General features: G+C 60.4%; 1 protein-coding gene across 5 annotated transcripts; it reads right to left on the bottom strand.

The window, feature by feature from the left end:
• Positions 1 to 4,164: 4,164 nt before the first annotated feature.
• On the bottom strand, positions 4,165 to 21,406 carry HR (HR lysine demethylase and nuclear receptor corepressor). Of its 5 annotated transcripts, none has more exons than XM_037028721.1 (20): positions 21,309 to 21,406; positions 18,486 to 19,095; positions 16,635 to 17,285; positions 15,174 to 15,963; positions 13,734 to 13,884; positions 13,468 to 13,652; positions 11,935 to 12,099; positions 11,102 to 11,191; positions 10,811 to 10,926; positions 9,878 to 9,959; positions 9,330 to 9,493; positions 8,973 to 9,212; positions 8,610 to 8,775; positions 8,370 to 8,439; positions 8,039 to 8,169; positions 7,800 to 7,919; positions 7,587 to 7,702; positions 5,562 to 5,726; positions 5,063 to 5,191; positions 4,165 to 4,882 (listed from the first exon to the last, which is right to left on the bottom strand). In XM_037028721.1, exons 3-20 carry the CDS (start codon positions 17,244 to 17,246, stop codon positions 4,820 to 4,822), a joined length of 3,555 nt encoding a protein of 1,184 aa, XP_036884616.1. In that variant the 5' UTR covers positions 17,247 to 17,285; positions 18,486 to 19,095; positions 21,309 to 21,406; the 3' UTR covers positions 4,165 to 4,819. The 5 variants fall into 5 exon arrangements, with proteins under 5 accessions (XP_036884616.1, XP_036884613.1, XP_036884618.1 ...); XM_037028718.1 differs by having other exon boundaries at positions 11,935 to 12,103; positions 13,469 to 13,652; XM_037028723.1 differs by lacking the exon at positions 5,562 to 5,726.
• Between the last annotated feature and the right edge of the window lie 4,361 nt (positions 21,407 to 25,767).

Genomic DNA, 25,767 nt, shown 5'->3' with positions numbered 1-25,767 from the left:
TGCTCGCGAACACGGAAGCACCAGCTGAGTCCCGAACGCTGATAGGCTGCGCGTCCCCGCGGCCTACTGGGATTGGCTAGCCCGGCTGGTCACTGCGGAGGCGGGACCAATCCGTAAGGGGACCCACACGCTGCGACAGGCAACTTGGACCCGCCGGGCTTCGGTTTCCCTATCCGTTTCTCCTCTCCCTCTCCAGCCCCCAGCCTTGCTAATTTCTCCAGTGAGCACAGGTCTGCACCGGTTCTGAGATACATCATCCTGCCTGCAGGCTGTGGAGCGGCACGGTGGCCAGCGACGGTGATGTCACAACAAGCCTGATAACGTCAAGGACGCCTGGGGCCCCCGCTGGAGCCCATTTTCCAGCTTTTATCATAAACATACCAGTTCATTGCCCAAAATGATCACTTCTCAAATAACCTCATTTTTCACCAAAACTGTACTGAATGTCACAGTGGCAGGGGTACACAAGCTCTTGCCGTGGAGGAGATTCTGATCTAGTTAGGCAGGTAGATAAAGTTATAATAAAAAGTCAACTTAGGGTTATAAGCCAAGTGCTAACTGATTGGACAGGAGGTGTAAATAGCGCTCATAGGAGGGAGGGATCCGGGCTGGGATGACAAGGTGTGGCTGGCGATGGGAGGGGTATTTGGGGCAGAGAGGGCCCCAGGATCAGCGTCCAGGCTCCCTGCCCACAGCATTTCCCCTGCACGTTCAGCCTTCTACCCCGTGTCCTGAGAGCCCTGGGAGGGCAGGGGCCAGGTCCTGCTCTCTCATCTCTCTTGCCCCCACACCCAGCTGGCTGGGCCTGCTGCACTGAGAGCAGGGTGTGGATTCTGGCGAGCTCCAGCCTCTCTCCCAACCTGACCTTTCCTCCTCAGGGCTTCCTTTGACCTCCTCTCAGGACAGGAAGGCAGGGCCAGCTGGTGTGAAATTGTGAAGCCAGCCAAATCTGGGATCCTTCTCAGGCCTCCCCTTTCTCTCCTGCTGGCTTCACACACCTCCCTTTCTGAGGGACAGTCGCTTGGTGGAGTGGACAGAGCATTGGACCTGGAGCCAGATGCCAGGCCTCTGCTCACTGTCTGGCTCTGTGTCCCTGGGTAAGTCGTGGGCCTCAGTTTCCTCATCTGTAGGGTAGGCTCACAAGAGCTCTTCCTTCACAGCGTTGTTGGGAGGGGAGATGTCATGGAAGGAGCTCCATGGGCTGGTCAGCATAAGTCACCTCCCTGGGCAGCCCGGCAACCCCCGTGGGCAACCCTGGCCACAGCATTTGTTGCCACAACACAAAGGCCCACTCAGCAAAACAACTGAGCTCATGGGGGACTACAGAGCACCCTGTCAACATGGTTTCTGTGTGTGTGTGTGTGTGTGTGTGTGTGTCCCAGTTTTCCCATCTGTGAAGTGGGGACAGCATTGGTCCCAGACTGCTTTCTGCCTCCCGGGGATGATTTGAGAGAGAATGAGGTCATGTCTGGGCAGGGCTCTGAGCGCCTCAGAGGAAGCCTAAGATAAACACCAGACGGCCCGCCCGACTACCTAGCAGAGCAAAGACTGCAACCCGCCGCAGCTCCACTCCCCCATGACCACTGGGGAAAGCACTCCTCTGAAGTGGACCCAGTCACCCCTGCCGTGAGGAGCACACGTGCCCATGTAAAAGCCAACTGCTGACTGTGAAGGATGCACGGGCAGGTGTGCCAGCCCTTCCTGAGAGCTGAGGGAGACAACAGAAAGCAGATGTTCTGTTGTTTTGGGGAGGAAGAGAGCACACCCCAGATAGAGGCAGGAGAGGCCCTGAGACAGAATGGGAAGAGCTGAGGAACTTCACGGGGCGGAGAGAGAAACCCTTCTAGTTTGCTCCACGCCCTCTATTCCCAGAGAGGGAAGAGAGCTGGTTTATTGGGGCAGCTGTGCAGTGAGGTGGACCAGAGTGTCCACACAGTATAGTGGCCACAGAGTAGTGGCAAGACCTGAGCTAGCCATTTCCAGGCCACGAGGGCCCACGTGTGCTTGTGAGCCTGTGTGCAGAAAGGCAGTGTGGGCCGTCTTGGAAACAGGGACAGGGATGGGCAGGCAGGCTGGGGCAAGGATGTCTGTGATGCTCGAGTCGGTCACAGAGCAGCAAACCCTGTCCCTTGTCACAGTGGGAAGAGTAAGGAGGGCAGTGGCCGCAGGTGTAGGGAGCAGGCCTGGTTTCAATCTGCACTTTGCCACCAGCCTGCTGTGCCCTTGGGGGACCCATGTCTACCCTCTAGGTCGTAGTAAGTTGCAGGCATAGGTGGATCCTGAAAAAAAGAAGGGACATTCACGGAAAACTGGTGACTCCCCATAGACAGTGCTTCTTACTTAACAGTGTTCAGTTTCCATCACTGTGTCATGGTTGTGCGCCATGTCAACACCAGAGGAAGCTGGCTACAGGGTCACTGGGAACCACCTGTACTGTCTTTGTGACTCGACTGTAAATCTACAATCATCTCAAAATTATGCGTCTAAAAAATGTACTTCATCAGAAAAAAGAAAAAGGTAGCATTGAAAATACACACCCGAGGTCACTTCCAGCACTGAGACTGTGCCTCTGTGCTGGCAGGGTGGCAACGGGGCTGGGTGGAAGGGGGGCAGTGGGGCTGCCGGGAAAAGCAGGCACCCGAAGGGCGGGGCTGCACAAGGCGAGGCGGGGCACCAGCTGAGCTCCGTGAGGAAGAGGGCCAGTTCTCACCTGGATTGGCCTCACTCCTGCTCTGGATCTGGGGCCTTTGGTCCATCTGGAGAGTGCTGGGACCCTCCATGAGGGGGGAGGGGCCGGAAAGGACTGTGGGGAACAAAGGGGCCCAATGGCAGGGCCATCCTCGTCTTCTCGAGGAAGGACCCCATGTTGGGCGCTCTGGGGCTGCATCAGGACAAGGCTATAGAGAGTGAAGTGTAGGCAGGGCCACTCAGTGCCACTTGGAACAGGATGAGCTATAAAGCTCCTGTGCTGGGAGCACAGAGAAGACAACGACGCCATCTGCAGAGGCCACTGCACCCTAAGACTCTAATGCAGACGAGGCAGCCGGAGTCGGGATGCTTGGTCCAAATCCCAGTTCCGCCACTGAAATTGCAGTGTGACCTTGGGTGACTCACTTACCCCCGGCCTGCCAGTTTCCTCTTCCGTTGAATGGAAATAAATAATAGCTACCTCAAAGTTATGATAAGGGATTAAATGAGGTCACTTACATGAAAACAGTGGCATGCTAAAGTGTAGGAGTGTCTTAATTTTTTTTGTTTTTCTATCACATGGAAAAATGGGAATAACCTAGTTTTGCAGACAATGGAGAAATCTAATTTTTTTTAAAAATGAGGGATGGGATAGCTATGTAAATCATGGCAAAGCCACTTAAGGAAATATAAGCAGTAGTTAATAATGAAGGTTCAGTAGCAACACAGAAAATGGTCACAACAGTGTTTGTTAAAAAAAAAAAAGGCAAGGAAAAGCACACCAACTCAAGTACGTATAAAACAGACCCTTGGAGAAACACACCAAATTACTACCAGTGGTTGAGTTGGGGGTGAGTTGAGGTGGTCTTACAGGTGACTTCTCTTATTTCCTAAATGTTCGGAAAGTGTATTAAATTTATTTTTAAAATTTTTATTTCATTAAAAAAACACATTTCCAGAACCACTGCAGAAGAATTAGGTATGACGAGCAGGAGCATGCTGGGGCCAAGATGCACCAGGGGAGGGGGGCCAGGGCAGAACCACGCCCGAGGGCTTGGGGGAGGGGCGGGGCTGCCGACTGTCTTGGCGAGGCAGGCCAAGTCCTGGGAGAAGGCTGTCCTGGGCCACACTCCCGGAGCTGCAGGTCAGACCAGACAGGAGAGATGGGGTGGCCAGGAGTTCTTGGGGAGGGTTGGGGCTTGAGGCCACTTTGCGGCTGTGCCCAGGGCTCTGCCTTGCTGTCGTGGTGGCATCGGGAGCATCCTCAGGGGCACCTCCCTGGAAGGCTTCATCTGCTCCTCAGTGCGAGGGAGGGGCCCAGGCCCCGAAGAAGAGCAGAGGTGGGGGGCGGGGTGGGGGGTTGTGTGCGCCCCCTTAGGGACAGCCCCAGCTCTGCCCACCAGGTTCGCCTTCCAAGTCCCCCTTCCTTCCCCAATCCACGTGGCCTGCAGGAGCAGGGCCAACCACACTGGCAGCTTTCATAAAACAACAGACTTTAATGGAAAATGGGAAGGTGGGAAGGTGAGCAGAGGCAGCAGCGACAGGGCCTCACCCTGGTCGTTCCTTTCGGCCAAACCTAGGTATCGTCCTGAGGTGCCCCCTCCCCACACTTCATGGCTCTCCCCCAGGCAAGAGGGCAGGCGCTCGGGGGGGCCCCTTGTCCAGCAGGCCTGCAGTGCAGTGGGCGCCAGGAGCCGAATGAGGTGGGTGGTGTAAAAGAGCGTGGCACAGGTCGGACAGCCAGGGGTGAGGCAGCAGAAAGTGTTGCTTAAGCCAGGGGGATTCCCAAAGTGATGCCCCAAGGAAGGGCTGTTTGTCTCCTGGGCTGAGAGGCAGGGGTCAGAGGGACTCTGTCACCCCCAGCGTGGGCCTGGTACCATGGAGAAGGGTAGAGGGGCAGAGCCGATGCCAGCCAGCGAAGGGCAGGTGGGAACTTTGGTGGCACTGTGGTTGTTGGCGTTAGGGCCCAGGCCAGGGGCGGGGAACAGGGTGCCCTGCCAGTGCCCAGAGTGGTACTTGTGGAATTGACCAAAAGTCCCCAAGTCCCCATTGTCATTCTCTCCTTATGCCATGCCTGAGCTGAGTACCCGGTCTACCTGCCCCTCCTCTTCCCCAGACGCCTGGGATGCCCCTATTCAGCCTCCTGCAATGTTCCCACAGCCACCTTCACCGCTTGGAACACAGCCCAGTCCATCTAGGAGAAAGAGAGAGGACAAGGGGTTCATAGCCACGCTCAGGGGCTCTCCGACCCAGAACGCCCTTCCCGAGCCCAGGCTACTGGCTTGCTTAGCGCAAGGCTAGGTCTGCTTTGCCACGCCAGCCGTGCCACGGATGGCCTTGGCCACACTGGCTTCCTGGCCAGTTTCATACTCACCTGGGCATAAAGCAGGCGGCAGTCAGGGGACAAGCTGGGTCCCTGGTGGCAGAGCTGAGCAGAGAGGGCGGAGGTCTCCGGGGACAAGAAGTGCTGAGTGACACTCACTGTGCTTACCAGGCCCTGCACCTGTGCCAGGAAGGAGGTAAGCAGGAGGGTCAGTGGAGACTCAGGATCACACCCCCGCCCACAGCCCAGCTTGGCCCTGGGGTCTACTTCCCATAATGACCCCACCCAGCTCTCAGAAAACCGCTGGGTCCAACACCAGCATCCCAAAGGGCGTGGCCAAAACCAGGCCAAGGGGATCCCAGAGATGGCCCAGAGCCGGTACCCAGGGACTCAAAGCCAGTTCAAGAAGACTACTACGATGGGAGCGGGGCTTCCTGCCCTGCCTAGCTCTCTGTGTCCCCTAGGAGGAACAAGGCTGTAACAGCTGGGGGGGTGTCATTGTGCTGCTGTTCTTGCTGCTCCTGACACTGAGCTCTCCCCACGGAAGCACCTGGTGGGGGGCCCCCGCAGGGACCAGCACAGCCTCTCCTGGGGCCTGCAGCAGGGTCCAGCAGCTCACACCCCACTCCTCCCGCAGGCGCCGCCGAAGCCCAGCATCCAGGTAGCAGCTGCCTGGGCTGCCAGGCTCCAGGTTGCCCGCCCCAGCCGGACACACCTCAAAGAAGAGAAAGAGGAGTGAGTAAGCGAGAGGTGGTGAGGGCAGGGCTGTAGGTCGGGACATGAACTTCCCAAACTGCAAGGGTGCTGGGAAGAGCTGAGGCATTCAAGTCCCGAAGGGTAAGCAGGGGAGGGGTTGGGAGGTGAGGGGCTGGGCCGCTCAGGCTGGCAGACTAGAGACTGGGCTGAAAGGAGCTTAGAGGAGAGGATTAAGGCTCTGAAATCAGGAATCTAAATCTCTGCTTTTCCTGAGGACAGAAACCTTGAAGAGCCCGTGTCCCTGGCCCTGGGCCCTCTCCTCCCTCACTCAAGCATACTCCTTTCTCCAAAACCCAGGAAGACACCCTGCATAGTCCCAACTCCTGAACTACCTACACCAAGAGCTGGATTCTAGTGAACATCCTGAACTGTGTCCTAAATTGTAAGTGATTAGGTAGCTGCATGTTCCTGGAGAGACCACCCAAATTACCCTAAGACCCCAGATTCAGAAGAGGCATGGCCACGCAGAAGTTCTGATCCCCAGTGGATATGGGTGGGCACAGCTGGGACAGGGGGTGGGGGGGCACTTTACCAACCAAACCAGAGCAGGGAGCTCTTTGGGCAGACAGGGACTGGCAGAGGCCAGAGGAGGAGATGCGCAGGGGACACCTGCTGAGGTGACTGCCAGCATCCCACTCCAACTGGCCCCCTCCAGCTAAGACCCCAGCAATGGTCCCTGGGCTCAGGGCTTAGGGCTCAGGGCTCCAGGATGGCCATGGGAAAAGGGGAGGCTGCTGAGCCTGGTTGGATCTGAGGGTTGCTCCAGGCAGGTGTCAGGCTCCTTTGCTCCCTGAAGTTCAAGCCCATCCTGGGGGTAGAAGAGTGTTTCCCAGAAAACCAAGTGAGAATACATCCCTCAGACCTTCCCTGTGAGTCATGGGGTTTGGCCATGTGGGACTGCCCAGAGCCAGCCACACCCAGACCAGACGAGGCCACGTGTGTATGAAGGGGTGCCTCTGTCTTCTCCCCTCTGCAGATGCGTTCCAGCACCTGCATGCGCATCCACAGACCTGTGTGTGACACGTGTGCAGGTGTGTGCACCTGTGGGCGGGGCATCAGTGGCAGCCACGCTGACGTCTGCATGACCATGTGTGAGTGTGCCCCTTAGCAGGGCTGATATTTGGTGGACATCTTTTCCCCAGGACAATCAGAGCTCAACTGGACTTCGGAAGCCCCGGGCCTGCCCTAACCTCAACGCTGGCCCCACCCCCCTGGACCTTCCTGCCCCTCAGCCCGGTCCAGTCTCTCCCCCGGCATATCCATGGCCTCCCTCAGCTCTCACTTGCTAACAGCCCGAGGAGCACCTCCTTGTGAGATGTCGATGACTTAAGGATGAGCAGAAGGTGGGCATTTCAGACAGGCTTCCCTTTGCCCATGAAGGGGAGGTGCCTGCCCCAGGGAGGAGCACAGGGTGGTAGCCTGGGGTGGGAACAGAAGCTCAGGGCCCAGCTCCAGCACTCAGCCTCAGTTTTCCCATCTGCAAAATGGGAAAGCAGCAGAACCTACCTCACAGGGCGGTTGTGACGACTGGCTGAGGTAATGCACCTCAGGACCCCGGCACAGTGCCCAGCCCACAACCACTCCAGCTTTCATTTCACCATTGGCTCCCCACCCAAACCCCCTCTTGCCGTACACCCCACCATGCGGCCTTCAGCCTGCCTGCTCTGCGCCTGCCTGCTCCCCTGAAGGGGTGGGGAGCACAGGACGCGCACAGACAGGGCAAGAGTGGGAGGGAGTGGGAGTCTGGGGTGGGAGTCCCCGCTGCCAGGGAGCAGGGGTCCGCACAGGGGAAGGGGTGGGCTCCTGGCTCCCTCCTCACCATCTGGAGAAAACGGCGGATGCGCTGGGCGTCCTGTGCCCGGAACACGTGCCACACGCTGCTGACCTGGCTGCCTGGAGACCAGAGCCCTTCCCCATCCAGGCCTGAGAGAAAGTCTGAGGGAGAAAGTCAGCTCAGGGGTGCCCAGGGCAGGCCGACACAGACCCCCCACCTGCAGCTTGTCCCCACCCCTGCTTTGGGCCGAGGGCCCACCTTTCTGTGCGCGATGCCAGGCAGGCAGTGGGGCTTCAGCACGCACCAGGACACTGACCAGGTCTGTCACCTCCACACAGAGGTTCTTGGTCCCCAGATGCCCACGGTGTGGGCTCACACCTGCACAGAGACAGAGAAAGGACAACTGAGAACAGGTCCTAGAACCCTGGCACAGACGTACAGATGCAGAGAGGAGGAGAACAGAGGTGAGTATGGGAAGGAGCGGAGGGGACACTTACCATAGGCTGCACACAGCTGGGGCTCCAGTGGACACAGGGTGGGGCCCGGTGGGAGGTAGGAAGCCAGGTTGAGTTTCCCATACAGGGCACAGTACTCTGGGAGGGGCAGGCTAGCAGCCAGGTTCTCCAGCCTGTGGGGGAGGTTATGCCCAGCAGGCTTAACTCAAGCACCAGAGACCCCATCAAAGGCCCCCACTACTGGGTGACTGCCAGAGATAAGCACAGTGTGCCTACGGTCACAGGTGGGGTTAAGTGGGAGAGGAGGGGTGGCAAGGGGCCAGTGGCAGGTGGGAGGGAGGGAGGGCAGGCCAGCCCGAGGTACCACACATACCTGCTGGTGTCCTCATCCCGCAGAGCTCTGTGCAGCAAGAAGACTGAGCCCTCGGATGACTTGGGTCGAACTAGGGGGAGACATAGACAGGCCACTGCCCGGAGGCCCTGCCCCCTGCCCAGCAACATAGTCCTGTTTTTGCCCTAGGCTCTGCTTCCAGCTGCCCCCAGGGTTACCAGGGACTCCACTGCCACCCGCTCTGGCTCCCAGTGCCCTCCACCCCACATCCAAGATACTTACTCTCAGGCCGGGAGAATCCATCCCAGAAGGCTGCACTGCCCAGGTTTGTGGGCTGAGGAGGCCCGAGGGGGGGCATCATCTTCACCTGGCCTCCGAGCACCTCCAGAGCCTCTGTGCCCCACAGGCTGCCTTGCAATGTCCTCTGAATCCCTGACACCAACACAGGCTGTCGTGTGGGGGGCAGCGGGGGGGAGGGGGACACAGGAGAATGCATGAGCTGCCCAACACGGTGAAGCCGGGGTATCTTGTAGAGGTGGCCAGGCCATCCCTCTAAGTGATGGGCCAGGTCTGTCTGGGCCTGGGGATGGAGGCCCCGAGAGCAAGCCAGGCAGGGAGAGCTGGGAGCGGGGAGAAGAGCCTCACCTGGCCCTGCCTCCAGTGCTCCTGGAAGAGGTGAAAGCCTCGCCATCGAGGCCTGGGCTCCTGTAGCCACAGCAAAGCCCCTGGTGGAGGCAGCCTGGGCCGAATTGGCGAGAGGGGCAGGCCCAGACCCTTGCGCAGGGCTGGCCCGGCCCGCAGGCTGGGCCCCAGGGCTTTCTCCTGGATCTTTCGTTCCACCACCTGCGCAATGATGCTGTCCAGGATGTTGGTGATCCGGTCATCCTGCGAGCAGTGAGCAACCGGGACAGAGGGGCTCAGGACCTGCGGACTCACAGGGAGGACGGGCCCAGCCTCTGTCTGTCCCCATGCCCCCAACCCCTCCCTCAGCCCCTTGCTCACACTGGGCAGAGCCGGAGTGACGGGGGCAAAAGCCATGTGTATACGCTCGTGCCCCAAGCAGAGTTTGACAGCAGTGGAGGCCAGCAGCTCACAGAGAGAGGGACAGGGCAGGGACCCTCGGCTGGTACGGCCCTCTGTAGAGACCTCTGTGCAGTCCGGGGTCTCTGTTGAGGAGAGGACAGGGTGGCCTTCATCTGGAGGCTCCCTGGCCCGCATGCCTCCTGCACCCTCCCATCTCCTGGCCGCGCTTGCTTGCTCCCCACCAGGCTGGCCCGGTCAGATGCACTGTGCTCCCCTGCTCCCACCCCCAGCTCTCCTACTGGTATCCAGAACCGCTCCAAAAGAGGGCTCAGAAAGGGGTCTGGCTGGAGGGAGGTTGGGAAGCTTGTCCTAAATTGATGTAGACATATTTTCTCCAGAACAACTTGAGAAGAGTGATGGCAATGGGGGGAGAGGGGCGGTTAAAATAAGCCCAATCTCTCCTGAGGCTCCCGCCCTGACCCGGCATCCCCACCTCAGGCTGAAAGAGGGGCAGGGGGGCCACTCACCCTCTTTGATGTCCTTGGTCCTGTCGGTGTCCCCGTTGCAGGAGGGTTGTGGAGCTGGGGTGGTTTTCTCTGTCGGCTCCTTCTGTTAAACCCATCCACCCCCCACAATCCGACCAGAAATTAAAAAATGGCAAACGCAACTCAATCCAAGTCAGCCCACATGTATTAACAGCGGGCTCTTGTAAGTCTTAAATTGCATTCACAAGGAGCAAAAGGTTATATGGTAGAATGTTAGGTGGAAAGAAGTTGCTTGTGGAATTCTGCGTGCGGTATGGTCTGACGTGCACTGGAACAGACTTGAATGACCAGGCAGGCAAACTACTACCGATGGCAAAATGACCACGGTGGCATTACAGGCCATTGTCGTTTTCTTTCGTATACTTGTCTGTATTTTCCACATTTTCCACCATGGGTATGTAGCCTGGTGTCTGGCATGCAAAAGGCATTTAGCAAACTATTTCTTGAATAACTAACTTCTATATCAAAACCACAAGTTTCATAAAAGCTTTGAAAATGCACCTTGAGCACCTGCTATGTGTTAGGTGCAGGGACGCTGCGAAGCTGAGGCCACACCTCGCTGACAGGAGCCTGTGCCTGGGATGTGGGGAGACGGGCCAGGAAAGCAAGCAGCTCTAGCATGATATGGCCGGGCTAAGCTGACACACGCACGGAGTGGGTGGGTGGGTAGGAGCTCTGGGCAGGCACAGTGAGGACTTCTGCTGGGCAGGATGCAAGCTGAGGGAAGTGGGACAAGTGCTGGCACTGGGCCGTAGATCCTGGCTCCCAGGGGAGGGTGGGAAGTAGCCTGATGTCCCACTTCATCCGTATGGAAGGGGAGGGGCCAAACCCTGCCAAGGCAAGGAATTTGCAGACACACTGCACCCTGGGGCCCACCTGGGGCTAGTACTCTGTGATCTGTCCCATGCTTCTTACCTGCTGGCTCCCATCTCCAGGGGCCCACATCTGGGCATCAGCTTGGCAGGGACAGTGCCCCCGGATGTCAAACTTGACCCACACCTGGTGCATCGCGGTGCTCAGTTCCGCCAATGCTGGAGGCGGGAGGGGAGATGGAGTGTGTCCATGAGCGCAGGCAGGAGGCAGCCCTGTGCTGCTTGAACTCGACAACCAGGAGGGCATGACGTCAGGCTGAGGGACGGCCCAGCAGGAAGCTGGGCTCCCTCAGGACCTGCCCCTGTTCGCCTCCAGCCCTCCGAGATGGCTCACCCTGGCTGGAGACAAGCTGAGCGAGCACCAAGGAAGAGGCCGGGTGTCCACCCTCGGGGGCACACTCCTCCACACACCGCTCCGGAGAGCCTGTGGGGAGAAAGGGCGAGGCTGCAGGTCCAGAAGCCAAGGCACACCTCGGCTCAGGTCAGGGAAGAGGGGCAAGAGCAGCGATATCTAACCAGGGGGCTTGACAGTTGACAAAACACGGCCTTTCTGGGACACTTGGGTTCAAGTGACACAGGATCCTTTGCTTGCGGAACACAGAGACTTTAATATGCTGAAATGAGTTGTAAAACTCCAAAACGTAGAATACAGTGTTCGGAACGTTTTGACCCTGGAACTCGTTTTTGGCCATGTCTGTTAGAACAATGGGGAATTTCAAGCCCTTGGGTGGCCCAGTTGAGCCGAGGAAGAGAAAGCTGAGAACCATGAAAAGAGCAGGACCTGGAGTCGGAGGCCCTGAGCCTAAATCTCGAGCCCAGCGCTTGGAAGTTGTGACTTTCGATGAGTCGCTTGACCTCCCGGAGTTTTCTTATCCGGAAAATGGAGGCACAAATACCCACCTCACAGCGCTCTAAGGTTTAAAGAGGTGCAAGCGGACAGAGTGGGAGGCACAGAGTCGGCACTCGACTCCGTTTAAGGGTGGGCAAGGACTCGGGCGTGGCCCTGTGATCTGGGGAGAGGGAAAGGTCTGCTCTAGGGGGCACCGGGTGGGGCTGGGGAGGGAGGCTTTCTAGGAGAGAGGCAGCCAACCACGGCCACAGACCTTCCAGCAGCCCTTCCGAGCCCCGGTCCCCGCCCTCCCACTCTCGTCCCCGCTCCTTCCCTACCTGCTTTCTCCCTGGCCCTCCCAGCTCCCGCCAGGCGACCACAGGCTGCACACAGCCGGTGGCTGCAGTGAGGGCATCGCCAGTGGGTGTTGAAGAGTCCGTGGTGGCAGCGGCCGCAGCAACCTGGAGTGCCTGGGCCGTCCTCTGTGCTGGCTGGCCCCTGGCCTGCGGCCCAGGGGAGAGAACACGGTCAGAGAGGGCTCACGCCACAGGCCCCACCTGAAGTCCTTGTGTGGCAGGCCTGTAGGCAGGGCTGGGGAGAAGCAGGAGTGGTTTCTCCCAAGCGCCATCCCAGAAAGGGGCCAGGCCCCTCCCAGATAGCCCCTGACACGACAGCCCTATCAAGAAGCTCCCAGAAGCACCGCTGTGTCCAGAAACCCCGCACAGGGATGGTGCAGGCCCCACCTCCCCAGGTCCTGCCCCACGGATTTTCCCTCTGGCCCCAAACTACCAACCCACACCACTTCCAGCACATTTCTGCATCCACCCCATCCCTCCTGAGCAGGCTTTCTTCAGGGGACTCTGCGTCAGGAGAGGAAAGCTTACGAGAGGCCGTGCCTTCCTTCAACCAGAGTTTCCGACTGGGCTCTTACTGGTAGGCGCGAGGATGCCACTCAGCAAACACTGTGTCCTGCCCTGGACAAGCCTACCTGGGACTTGGCGCTTGCCCACCCAGCGCTCACATTCCAAGGGCAGTTGGCCCCATACACACAGTAACGACGAAGCACCGCAGGGCGGGTGCTGGGGCGGGAGAATAAAACGGAAGGCCGAGGGTGGGGGGTGAGGCTAGGCCCACAGACAGGCCTGAGTATGAGTAAGTTTTCATTCACCAGGTGGAAAGGGAGGGGAAGGGCCTTCCAGACAGAAGGAATACAGAGCGCCAAGGCCAGAGGGAGTAGACAAGCCAGGTGAGCCGGGAAGGACGTGCAGGCCGTACACTGATGTGGTGTGCCGGGAACCCGGGTTCAGGGAGTGGCAGGGGCTGACAAAAGGGGACAGGGACTGGACTTTCTGGGACAAGAAGGAGGCATCAACAGGCCTCCACCCAGAAGTGAGGGACCGAAGGGTCGGGTTTTCCCAAACACACTGCCCTCCAGGTACCATGAAATGGATGCAGGAGATAGAGCCTGGAGCCAGAGGGGCTCCGCAGTCTCAAACAGCAGCCCAAAGCCCAGCAGCCTCCCAGGGCCCTGAGCCTCACCGCCCGGAAGCCCTTCCTCGTGCACCCCCGCAGGGAGCCCCCCACACCTTCTAGTGTTCTTACAGGCACCGGGCACTCAGTCTTGTTTCCCCATCAAGCCCTGAAGCTCTTAGATGGCTAGTCTGGACCAGATTTTACACCCTCCCAACCTCGCCCACCCAGGCCAGAAACTTCACAAAACATGGTGCCCAAGAGCCTTAGCTGGAATAAGGGCAAAGCAGGACCCACACAGTGCTGGTGGGAGGGAGGGGCTCACACTCAGAGGCCTCCATGCCCCTTGTGAAAGCAGCAGGCTCCCCCGGGGCCCCCAGTGCCCTGTGGGCACTGCTCACCTTCCCGCTGGGCCCAGGCCAGGGCCTCCCGCTCCCTCCGAAGCAGGCGGCACAGCCGGTCCCCCAAACCACTGAGCAGGTGCTTGGCGAGGCCTATGCTGAGCCCGGCCTTTGAGCCAGACCCTCCTCCCTCCTCGAAGCCGGCTGCCGGGTCCTCCTGCTGCTGCTCCCCTCCCTGAGACCGTCTGGATGGAGACAGGGAAGCAGAAGGTGAGGAAGGAGCCCCGAGTGGGAGAATGCAGGGAGGTCCTCGGGCAAGGGCTCACCTGGGCACTTGAGGGGAATGGCTGGCAAGCCCTCCCACCTCTCCCGCTGCCTGGGCGCAGCTCGGGCATTGGGCAGTGCCTGCTGGGGGTGCTGAGCAGGGTGCATCCTGATGTCCTGGGTCCTGGAGGTTGGCCCTGCATTCTTGGGGTCCTGAGGGGACAAGGTAGCTAGTCCGGAGTCCAGACCTCCCTGGGCTCATGCAAACCCCAGGCCCTGCCTTAGCACCCAGCTGTCCACATGCAGAACCAGCCCAGTCCTTAGATCCAGGCCCACAAGGCCTGACTTGGAACCAGTGAGAGTGGACCAGACAGCTAGAAGCTTCACAAAAAAAGGCTGCAAGAGGAGCTTGGCAACAGCCTGACGTGACTGATAGACCGTGAGGAGCATCAGGGCCACTGAGCCCGGGGCCAGGGCAGCAGCGGTGCTGGTCCTGACCCAAGTGTGGGGTCCAGCCAATGCAGATTTTGGATAGCTCCACCATGGGCTTAGCAACGCCGCTGGCTGCGTGACAACGTGAGGAGACAATCCCAGCGTGGACGGAGGGCGCCGGAAGGGGAGAAGGCTGGAGAGTTTCAACACAGGCCACAGGTGCGGTAATCCAAGACAGTTAAGGGGCCAACAGCTTCCCAGTCCAGGCACAGGACTAGGGGAGCGTGGACAGACCCACAACCAGGTGCAGGGTGCCGGGGCGAGGCCGTTGTGAGTCCGCATCCAGAGCTGAGAGTCGAGGGATCTCTCTGGGGAACCGAGAACCTGATCCTGAAGAACTGAGGCCAAGGCCTGCAGCGCCAGACCCCCCTGCAAAGGGCCCAGGGTGACAGAGGGGCACAGGATGTGCTCACAGCCCTAACACTGACAGAGTCCCGACTGAGCACCCATGACCCAGCTGGCTAGGAGAGCAGCCGTTTGTTCCTGAGGCAGGACAGGGGCCCTTCTGGAGAGGCAGCCCTCCAGGCCGGGGTTTGTGGTGCAGACAACCATAAAGGTGAACAGCGATGGAGCGCTCCCTGCTGGGAATTCCACAAAGCCTTTCCCACGGATGATATCATCTGATCTTCGTGGCAGTCGGTGATGTAGGTGTCCTCTTTATCTCCTTTTACAGACGAAGAAACTGAGACACGGAGAGGAGAGGCGACCCGCCCAAGACTGAGGTCAGGTGGCCACCAGTCAGCAGAGTCAGGAGCCGGCCACTGGAACTCCAGAGCCCGGGCTCTGAACCATGTTATTACACCGCCGCCTGCACCATGGCTTGGGAGGAGGCGGACAGAAATAGAAGCCACTTGCTTGAAGGCTCTGACCTGGAGATGCTGAGGAACTCCCAACAGATGCTGGTACAGTCTGCTCTTGAAGGACCTGCTGACCCCACCTCCCTGCAAAGCTCCCAGCCTAGCTGCCGCCTCCCGAGTTGGTCCCCAGCAGCCCCTCCCTTGCCCCCTTACCTCTGTGGTCCTCACGCTGTTGTGCTTCCACCTTGTTCCCCAATGGCAAGTTGGGGACGTCCTGTGGATCTCTGGCCCTTTTCCCCACACTGCCTGGGAAAGGGTCAGGGGGGCGCTTGGCAGCTGGGCTGCCTGCCACTCCCTGGACCTCAGGGCTGCCTGCCCGCTTGTGGGCCCGAAGAGGGGCAGCTGGGCTCTCCTCATCCTGGGGGCAGCCACCTGGGCACCCAAACTGCTCGGAGTGTCTTGTGAGCCATGTCTTCTTCAGCTTGGTGTGGTGGCTGGGCAGGCAGGCCCTGGGACTGGAGACCTTGTCCGATTCCTCGCTGGATTCGCTGGCCCCCCTGGCACCCCCCTCCAGGCTCTCCTGGCACTTCCCACAGGGGCGGAGGCCTCCATCTCCAGCAGGCAGGTGGGACGAGCAACAGGCCCTCAGGGTAGCAGGAGGCCCAGGAGAGGGGCAACTTGGTGTGGCTGATGGCCCCAGCTGGTACCCAAGGCCCCCACTCCCTGGTACAGTCCAGACGTTGCCAAGAGTGTGAACCAGGCTTGGGGGACAAGTAGGCCAGGGGCCCCGGGGAACAGTGTCTGGATGTTCCAGGAGAAGGGGGCAAAGATTCTGATGCCGGCCGAGGCCTGTCTCTCTGTCCCTCTGGTGGAGTGGGGGGCACTCTGCCTCCCCACTTCTTTGGAGAGGCCCGCCAGGGGCTAAGCCCAGCAACCCTGGTTCCACAGTTGCCAGCGGCTCCTTCGTCAGCCTGAGAATACTCGGATCCTTATGGTAAAAACCCTGAAGAGAGGAAAAAGGATTAAGTTAGTGCGGACTTCGGTTCTGTTGCTTTAAAAAAAAAAAAAAGAGCAAACTGACCACCAGCAGGCAGCCTTAAGGGTTGTGAAGATCCAGAAGAACCCGAATACTGGCTAACAGTCACTGCTCCCATGGTCGCCCACCTGCCCTGGTCACCCCCCAGGAATTCTCAGACCTCCCCACAAGCCAGCAACCGAAGGGGGAATGTCTGCCGCTGCCAAAGGGCTGCCAGGACCCAGCCAGGTTGTTTGATGCCCTGTACCACACTGGTTTTAAAGTAGTTTAGAGCTCATCCCTGGCCATGGGAGTTGCCTACTGGGCAGGGGTCCTAGACTTGGGCCACAGGGCTGCCTGCACACCCCTCTCCCAGACAGAGGGCGTTGTCTGTCCCCCTTTCTCAGAACAAGATCACACATTCTGAGGCCCAATCCCCAGGGCCTTGTTCTGAGTGGACCTTGGATGAGTCAACCCCGGAAACAGCCTGAAGGCAGGAGAGGCCTAGAAGAATTGCCTGGCATTGACTTTGTCTGAGCTGACATGACAGGCTCTGGTATCTGGGACTTTTCATCAGAATGGGGGGGCAGTGTGGTGTGGCCCTGACAGGGCTGCTTGAGGACCCGTGAGCTACCTTGCATGGCCTGCTCAGCACTCACCTTGCTTCCTAAGCTGAAAGCAGAGGGCACTTTGGGCTGGCCCCCTGAGTACACCCAGGGATTCGGGGCCAGGGGCCAGTCACATGGACGCTCGGGGGGCAGGCTGGACACTAGGTAGGGTGGCAAGTAGGTGGGCACCCAGAAGGGAGCTCGTTCCAAGATCTTGGTCTCCAGAAGGAAGGGGCAGTGCAAGGGCCGGAAGGCCACAGGGTCACTTTTGACATGGCCACTGCTATGCTCAGGAAGCAGGGGGCCGTAACGAGGCGGGCATGCTGACCCACAGAATGCCAGCGGGTGGGGGAACATCGCCTCTTTCCAGCGCAGCCCCTCCTTGCTGCTCAGCCAGCTGGCCTTGCTCTCCCCATTCCGAGGGCCTTCACCCTCCACTGTTGGGAGTGTGTCCTTGGGGCCCTGGGAGAAGCCAGGGGGAAGCCAGGAGTCTGGGGTGCTCAGGACACCCCTCCAGAAGGGAGCGGACTCTCCCAGGCACAACGCCCCACGGCGCAGGCCCTCTGGTGGCAGGGCATTCGGCTCCCGTCCCACGATGCCGTTCTCAGGGGCTGTCTTCTCCCAGGCTGGAGTATCCTTCAGGAAGCTGGGCGTACTCTCCATCACTCTTCTGCCCTCATGGGGCTCTCCCAGAGGGGGTCCCTGGAGCATAACCACCAAAACACGAGCCTCTTAGGCACCTGCCCCAAGCACCCTACTGCCTGGTACAGAGTGGGCACCGCCCTGGCAACATCAAGGCGGCTCAAACCAGTAAGGCTAGTGCCAACCCACAGCTGGGCTCCACGCTGCCAGCCCACATGCAGCTTGGGGATGCGCCTGGGTGGGATGCTGCAGTGCAGAAGGTCACCCCTTCCCCCAAACCCCTGGGAATCGGCAGCTTCCTGGGCAAGAGCCCTTCAGCAGAGACTGCTGCTTCTAGGGTGATGTGACTTGAAGAGCCTGCAAGCTGGTCACAAGCCATGAGGAAGGACGGGGACAAGACCCCGAAAGATGGGCTTGGTGGAAGGCGCTGCACTAGGGACAAGAAGACTGGTTCCTGGCCCTGACTCAGTCACCTGCCCTGTCACCCTGGGCAGTCATGTCACTCCTCTGGACCGCAGTGTGCCATTGTGAAACAGAGGGCTTGGAACAGTGGCGGTCTCAGAGGCCTCTTCCCACATTGCAGTCTGTAGTTCTGGGGGTGCTGCTTGCCCCCCTCCCCCCTCAGCCTAATCCAGGCTTATAGTGGTGGGAAGTATGGGCTGGGCAGGCTGGAGTCACTGGGGGAACCACGGGGCCAGGCTGGTATTGCTCCCCAAACCTGGGCAGCCCATCTCTGCCTCTTCCCGGCGCTCTACAGTTTCTCCGCTTCTGAAGCTGAGTCCCAGGGAACTGCCCCGCGCCCCCAAGGGAAGGAGAAAGCCAGCACTGAGAGGGGCGCTGAGGGCCCTCAGCTGCGACGAGTCAAGCCACCCCAGTGCTGCCGGCAACTCCAGGGCCGCCGACGACCCGCAGTAACTGCAGGCTGGCGGGGAGCGGGAAGGAGGCGGGGAAAGCCGGCTGCGCCCGGGAGAGAGGCAAAGGAGGGAAAATTGAACGTGCCTACAAAGGACTAGGATGACAGGTGGTACCAGGGCCACAGCGCTCCTTCTTCGTGACCCCCTCGGCGGACTAGGAGAAGCCCCAGAAGGCAGGAGGTTTTCTGGGGCCACCACTCCCACGCGGTCCAGCCCCGTCCCGCATCCTAACTTTCGGATGTGTAGCCCAGCCCAGAGGAGCATTGTAAACTCATTCCCTGTTGCAGCTCGGGTTCAGCTCAGCGTCCCCGAAGGGGCGCTCCTGGCGCCCCCTTTCGGCACTTACCTAAGTTTCACAAGGCGGGTGCAGCACCGGCGGCTGCGGGCGTCGGGGCCGGCACCGGGCGCCCGCTCCCCATGGGCCGACTCCTGGGCCTCCCGGCCGGCAGGCGAAGCCTGGTTCCCCGGCGCTCCGTGCTCAGAGCGCTGGCGCTCTCTCTCCCCCGGGGCGGCGGGGGCGCTCTACGGCCGCAGGTTGGAGGGGTCAGACTCCGGAATCTGCAGGATGCGGCACACGGCGCGGATCGGCCGCACCAGCTTCTGGGCCAAGGCCGTGGGTTGCGCCATGGGACGCGGAGACTCCGTGCTGCGCCGCGTGGAGGGCCGGGCTGGGGCTAGGGAGCGGTGTCCCCGGAGGGAGAGTGGGAGCCGGGCCGGGGGGAACACGCGCCCCGGGTCGGAGACAGCCGAGAGGGGGAAAGGCCGAGGGGCCGGGGGAGGGGGTCGTGCCTGGAACGGGGCGCCGATCCCGGGACCCAGGAGAGAGGCACCGGCGAGGGCGCAAAGCGTCGCAGCGCGGCTAATGGAGGGAGAGCGCAGCAGGACCTCTGATCGCCATCGCCAGACGCGCAACTGAGAGTGGGGAAGCTGCTCCGCCGGTTTCCTCCTCCAGCACCCTGCGGGAAACAGGAGCCCGTGATTCGGCGGCCCCGCCTGGGCCTGCCCCCCTCCCAGGCCCCGGGGGCTTCCGCCAACGCCCCGGCGATGCCACCGGCTGCGCACGGGGAGAATGAGCCCTTTGTTCCCCCCTCCCCCCGCGGCACCCGGGCGCCTGCCGAGAGAGGCTCCCCGGGGGCAGCGTGCCAGCTTCCCAGCCGCCCCACCCTCCCGTGGGCCCGGCCCCGGAGCCTAGCAGGCGGGCAGCACCCCCACTCTAGGTGCCAAGCCCGGGAACTGGAGCAAAGGGCGGGAGGGGCCGGACTAGGCCACGGTGGGGCGGGGTGCCCCCCTGGGGTGCTAGTGCAGGCGGCTGGGAGGGGACAGTGCCAGAGCTGGCAGGGGCAGTCGGGTTCTCACGGGTCAGTGATGGGCGCGCTGACCCACGCCAGCCGGCCCTGTGCCTGCTGGACCACTCGCTCCTGGTCCTCTCCAGCTCTGGCACACGGGCACAGCCCGCTGGCGGTGTCTGTCCTGCCTCCTCACCTGTGTGAGCTGCTCTTCACCTCCTGACCCAAGCCCCCTCCTGAGGCCCAATGGCGCGGGTTCCGTGTTCACGGTTCTGGGAGGCCTGGGCTCTGACCTGCGCCTGCTCTAAGGGCCTCGGTTTCACCAAGTGTCTGGTGGGACCAGCCCAGCTCCACCACCTGCTCCCTCCCGCCTCACGTTCTGGGGGTCTGCCCCATCCCTGTTCCTGGTGCTCTGGGCCCAGCACTGGAGAGGAGCCCATGGGAGTGGCTCCTGGGAGGGAACAGAGAGGAGGAGAGGAAATGGGAAAGCAGGGCACCCTCCACCCGAGGAAGCATCCCGGCTCCTCCGCGGGGGTGGTTCCCGAGCACAGACACAAACAGACAGATTCAAACACACACAGACAGATTCAGACACACACAGAAACCCACACGCCCAACGGGCGCTTCCCTTCCCCTCAGGCGCCCACCTCCCACCCCGAGATTCCCCTGCCTCCCTGTGGAAGCCATCCCTGGCCTGCCGTCAGCCAGCCCGTGACTTGGTGACTTGGTGACTTGACGGAGGCAGCGGCACCCCACCCACCCCATCCCGTGGCAGGGAGGCGTCCTCTGGTGCCCGGCTGGGTCCTGGGTCACAGCGCCATCCCTGGAGAGGGGAGCCAGGGGAGCCAAGGGAGGGAGCCTTCCTTTCACAAGACCGGAGGGGGAGTGGGGGTCCCCTCACCAGCTGAGGGGAAGAGGAGGGTCCAGGAGAGGAGGGTCCAGGAGAAGAGGAGGTCTGAAGGGGCCACCCTGGGCAGGACCTGGGTCAGGTTGGAGTGGATTCCCTCTGGCCCGTCACCTCCCCCCAGAGGCCAGTTCTGTGGCTGGGCAAGCTGGTAGGGTTGTTTACTTGACTGAGTTATTAACACTGCCTTCCTCCCCCAGTTCCCCCGAGGGGTGGCCAGACCTGAGTGTGCCAGAGGCGGTGATTGTAGAGGGTCTACTACGGACTGCAATCCCAAGACCCAGGCTCCGGCCTCCCACTCCCACGCTGGCTCCAGGGTGCAGATGGGGGCTGGGGTGTGCCTGTGGTCCCCCGTCTGTGTCCTGCTTTCGGGAGAGTCTGGGGGGAGGTTCCTGCAGCTTGGGGCCTAGAACAGGCTGGGCAGGGCAGGGTGGGAGCCTGGGCTGTCCAGGGCCCTAAGGGCCTGTCACTGTCATCCCCAAAGGGGATGGGGACCGTCCTAGAGGAGCGAGGACAGGCACCTCCCGCCATCCCACCCCAGTTGCCATGTCTGCTTTGTCAGGGCACAGGCTCTGGATTAGACCAGGACTCTCAGGACAGGGGGTCAGAGAGGTGGGGTGAGGGAAGGAGGCCCTTTCCACCCTCACCCAGCTCCCCATCCTGCTCCACGGCCCAAGCCACAGGCCCACAGAGCCCTGGGAGCTGGCTCTTCTGTGCCTGAGGACGGAGCAGAGCTGAGGAGACATACAAAAGACACAAACACAGAAGGAAAGCCACACGATGCGTGGACACTATGTTGGGCTTGTGGACAAAGGCAAGCTGACCGGCACCCCTAGACATGCGTGGGCCCACCCGGCCCCACGGTAACTCCTCACACACTGACACACGCACACACACGCACTGAGACACACATTCATGCTGACAAGCACAGGAGCACTCTCGAGCCAGCTGCCCTCACGCTGTCCCCAGAGCCCCTTACCTGGGCTAGCACAGGGCCCCTCGGGTGGAGCAGCCCCCTGACAAGGGGAGGGCAGCAGGCGGGGGCGGGGGAAGGAGCCCCGGAGAGTCAGGCCAAGCTGCCACTAATCCGGGCGGGGAGAGGGGGGGCACCCACGTCAGAGCGGGGACTGCCGGGTGGAGGGCATCTGAGGACATCCCCTCCCACACACGCGGCCGTCTGGGCACCTAGCCCTACTTCCCCAGCCCCTCCATCCTTCAGACAGCTGAGGCTGGCCTCCCCCCACCCCCCACCCTTGTGGCAACGCCTGGGGCGGGGGCATGGGGGAGGGGGAATACCGGGGTGAATTCTCCCAGGACCTGCGGGGAGGGGAGAGGAAGGGAAGCGTGGAGATGCTTTGGGAGCCAGGAGGAAGCCCTGTAGCAGATGCCCGCGCCCCTCTCACCCACCCACCCACATCCCTGACCCAATTCCTCTTCTCAGTCTTTGCCTCCCCAGCGCCCCTCCCCCTCTGCCCCAACCTTCCCTTGGAACAATCTAACCACCTGGTACAAAGAGCTGCCTTAGTTCGCCCCTGCTCAGGACCTTGGCAACTTCAGCTCTGGCCCCCAGGAACTCCTGGGTAGTGGGCATCCGCCTCCTGCCAGGCTTCTGCCCCTCCCCAGTTTGGGGGGTCCCAGTCCCTGATGCTGGGCGCCAGAAAAGGGGACAAGGGGCAAGGGCCTAAGTGTTCTTCTCCCACCCCACTCAAGGGTGGGGCAGTGCCAACCAGGGCTCCCCAGCTGAACTCCTGGGCCACAGTTGTGTGGAAACAAGGGCTGACCACGCAGCCACCACCCAGAGTGGCAGTGGAAAATACTGCCTGTGGAGGCCGGAGTCGGGGAGGGGGACCAGCATGGGGTGGGGCTGAAGGTAGAGATGGGTGGAGAGGCAGGGGGACAGAGGAGCCACCTGGAAGGTCCAAGGGATGGTGGAGCACTGGGAAGGTGGGAAGGAGAGAGGCTGCTGAGCCTGGGAGCTTGGGTGGCAATGGGGGAGGACCTCAGAGGCAGGCAGGGTAGATGAGGAGCAAGGGCAGGGCTCTGATCCAGCGGGGCTGGTACCTGGGCCAAGCAGAGGTGTGTGCTTCTGAGGGGGCTGAACTAGGCTGCTGCATCCTCCTACCTGGTGCCCTGCATGGAGCCCCGCACACCTGTGCTTCAGGCCGGTTGGAAGCACAGCCCAGCCCTAATCCTCCTGCCTGGGGAGGCAGTGGGCAGACTGGCAGGTAATGGAAGGCTGGGGGTCGTGGGCAGGCCAGAGCACAGCCTAGCTGGCCTTCCCCTAGGGGCAAGGCCAAAGAGGGCGAAGGACAGGCCAGGAGCCCCACGCAGAGGGAGGCAGTGTTGGCAGATGTCTAGTGGCCTTCAGAGAGAACAGAGCAGGCTTCCGGGGGAAGTCCAGCCCCAACACCACGTCATAGTCCCAGGAACACTCATGGACTTGGCCAGAAGTGCCCCAGAACCTGGAATTCTCTTCACCCTTCCCCTCTGGCCCCAAGGTGTCTTGGAACCCATGCAACTGCAGCAGCTGTTTGTCAATCGCATATCACAGAGACCTGGGCATTTTCAAGGCTCTGTGATGGGTCTCGCGGAGATGCAGGGCGCAGAGGTGAAAGTGAGGCCCTTGGACCTCAGGGAGCTCACACTCAGTGTCCGTGTTTGTTCCTTTACCCGCAAACACCCGCCTGATGATTACAAGGTGCTCCTAGTCCCACTACAGGGAAGTCAGCGGAGCTTCCCGAAGGAGGCAACACTCAAGCACAGACATCGGTAAATAAGTGGGACTTCATGGTACTTCGCTTTGGCTAAACCGCCATTTGTCCTTGGCTGGGATACAGAAATAGATACGATGCCAGCCTATTCTCTATGAAGTCACAGTGCCGTGGGGGAGAAAGTACGATGTGCTCAAGGCAAAAACAGAGGCCGGTACAAGAGCAGAGGTGGTGTGGGCTGGAGGCGCACTCAAGTCCACGGGGTGGGGGAGAGCCCACAGAGGGTCTGGGGGAGGTGGTGAGGTCTGAGTGGGCCTCAAAGGGCAAATGGGGACAGAATAGTGAGTGGGGTGGGGGAGGGAGAGCACATCGGGGGGACAGCATGGGGCCACGCACCTGTCCAGGTTGACAGAGGTGGGGCACTCAGAGCAATCTGGGTGTGGGGGAGGCCAGCTGGGAAGGTGGGGAGGGCCGGGTGAGGGCACGCCGGCACAGCCCCCAGCATCCTGCTCCCAGGACAGGGCAAGCAGGACGCGATCGGGAGACTCTGGAGCTGGAGGAGGGCTGGCAAGTCAGGGAAGGCTTCTCAGAAAAAGCAGGGCTGGAAGGAAGGTCATGCCAGGCCGGGAAAGAGACTGCTGAGAGGGCCAGCAATCCACGCGGCCAGAGTAAAGGCCTGGAGGCTGTTGTCAGTTGTGCTGAGCTCGGCATGCTCATCACCCGCTGAAACGGGAGCGGGGGACTCAGGGCCAGGGCCAGCTGTGGGGCAAGACCACAGACCTGCGACAGCATCACCAGCTCACTCTAGGGCCCCATCCTAGGGATGAAGTCATGCGAGGGCCAGCTCCCACATGAGCTCCCTCGCCCCCCACAACTTCAGGTCCCCCCAGCTCCCCTTCCTTTGGAGTTTTTGCTTCATTTTCCTCTGTTCATCACATGCTCCTCTGTTCTGCTCCCTCAGCTCAGGGGTGTGGACCCTGTCATTCTGCCTCTACCACGGCCACTTCTGGGCAGGCCTGCCTCAGGACACGGGACCCCAACCCACAGGCTGCACAACTATGTGCACAAGTCCCTTCACTTCCCCGAGTCTTCGTTTCCCATCTGTAGAATTGATGTAACCTGTGACCTCAGACTCCACAGGAGGATTCAAGGACATTCTCTCTGTCAAGTGCCCAGTACAAGGCCAGGGGCACACCAGTGTTCGATACATCCTAGTCTCCTTGCTTCCTACACAAGAAGCATCTCGTCTACTTCAGCCCTGCACTGCGTTTTAAATATGCTGACTGACTCTGGAGCCAGGCAGCCTGGCTCAGAGCCCAATTCTGCCACTTACTGGCCGTGTGGCCTCAGGCAAATTAACTTGCCCTCTCAGTGCCCAGTTTCTCGTTTGTAAAATGGAGGTTATAGGAATAGCTGTACCTCCAGGGTTGCTGTGAGGGTCAGGTCAACACGTCAGGGGCTCAGAGCAGCACCTGCTGGAGTAGTCACGCCCCAGGCACTAGCCATTGCTGGGTTTGTGTCCCCAGTACCTGGCGACATGCCTGGTACCTGGTAGATGCTTAATACAGATTTTTTAAAATAAATAAATGAAGAGATAAGGCAACACCATGATGCAAGAGAACAAGCTAGGAAGTCACTGAACACCAAGATGTGAGGAGCCATCCTCCACCCCCTGCAGATTAAGCGCCTCCCCAAATAAAACCCAGGTAATCCCACACCAAGAGTTAATCCGTGCTCCTCAGGTCATTGCGGGTTACTGTCCCGCCTCCTCCACCTGACACTCCCCCCTACTTCTTCATTTAATCAAAAAAGGAAAGGAAAATCAGGCATGGGGGTGGGAGAAGGGAGCAGCCCTGGGACACTGCAGGGAGACCAGCATCCAGGGGCAGGAGAGGGCAGAGCCTGACTTGCTACCCCAAGATTAGGGTAGGGGTGGGTGGAGCCAGCCCAGGCACAGAGCCTGAGTGGCAGGCTGACACAGGAGACTCCATGGATGGGGCAGGCTGAGGACCAATGACCATAAGCAGCAGGGAGGGCTGTCCAAGACCAGACCCGAGTTCCGTGTCTTCCCCCCAGCCAACCAGCAGCCAGGTCCCTGCAGGGCACTGGCTCTGGCCAGCCTCTTTGAACCCCGCCCTCCTTGACCTGGAAGCTGGGGGCAGCCCAGACCCTGGCACCTGCTGCCCTCTTGCGGCCACTCTGCAGACATGCAATGCTCCCGTTACCTGTGTACAGAAACTCTGGGTCCCCAAGAACTTTCTGTGACAGCACTTGCCACACCACACTTATTTGTCAATGGGTGTCTCCCCCTGAAGACTGGGCCCCTCTAAAAGTCTGTCCTTTAGCCCTCATCCTAAGCTGTTTAATAACATGTGCTGTGAGGACTGGGAATACAAACCAGGAGAAACAGAATACTTTCATGTATTTATTTATCAAAACTTGCACAAACCTGACCTCATTCACCAACACAAAACACACAACCAGGGCACACACACAAGGCCTTGGAGAAGGCTGTCAAGTAATTTGAAGGATGGGAAGGAATGAACACAACAGAGTGGGCTTTGGTTTCACTCACAGGGGCCTGGGGAGGGCTCTGGTCCCATGCCTGCAAAGGCAGAAGGATGGGAAAGACAATAAATAGATCCCTCGGCCCAGCCGGCTTTGGTACATTTCGGGTCATCTCTGTGCCTGACCCTCAACCAACAGCAGGTGCCAGGAGGGCAGAGC

Source organism: Sturnira hondurensis, unplaced genomic scaffold (assembly GCF_014824575.4).
Source record: "Sturnira hondurensis isolate 20B ecotype Veracruz unplaced genomic scaffold, ASM1482457v3 Scaffold0020119, whole genome shotgun sequence".
In the NCBI taxonomy this organism is placed as follows: Eukaryota; Metazoa; Chordata; class Mammalia; order Chiroptera; family Phyllostomidae; genus Sturnira; species Sturnira hondurensis.
The sequence above is the reverse complement of the archived record's forward strand: the minus strand, read 5'-3'. Positions and strand labels throughout refer to the sequence as shown.

What these genes read in the sequence shown, in the direction of transcription:
- HR (XM_037028718.1), bottom strand. Translation starts at nt 17,246, where the DNA reads ATGGAGAGTACGCCCAGCTTCCTGAAGGATACTCCAGCCTGGGAGAAG. An exon ending in CGGGATGAGGACACCAGCAG is followed by an intron (nt 8,170 to 8,369) that starts GTATGTGTGGTA and finishes CCTCCCCCACAG; the next exon opens with GCTGGAGAACCTGGCTGCTA. An exon ending in GCCGCCTGCTTTATGCCCAG is followed by an intron (nt 4,883 to 5,062) that starts GTGAGTATGAAA and finishes TCTTTCTCCTAG; the next exon opens with ATGGACTGGGCTGTGTTCCA.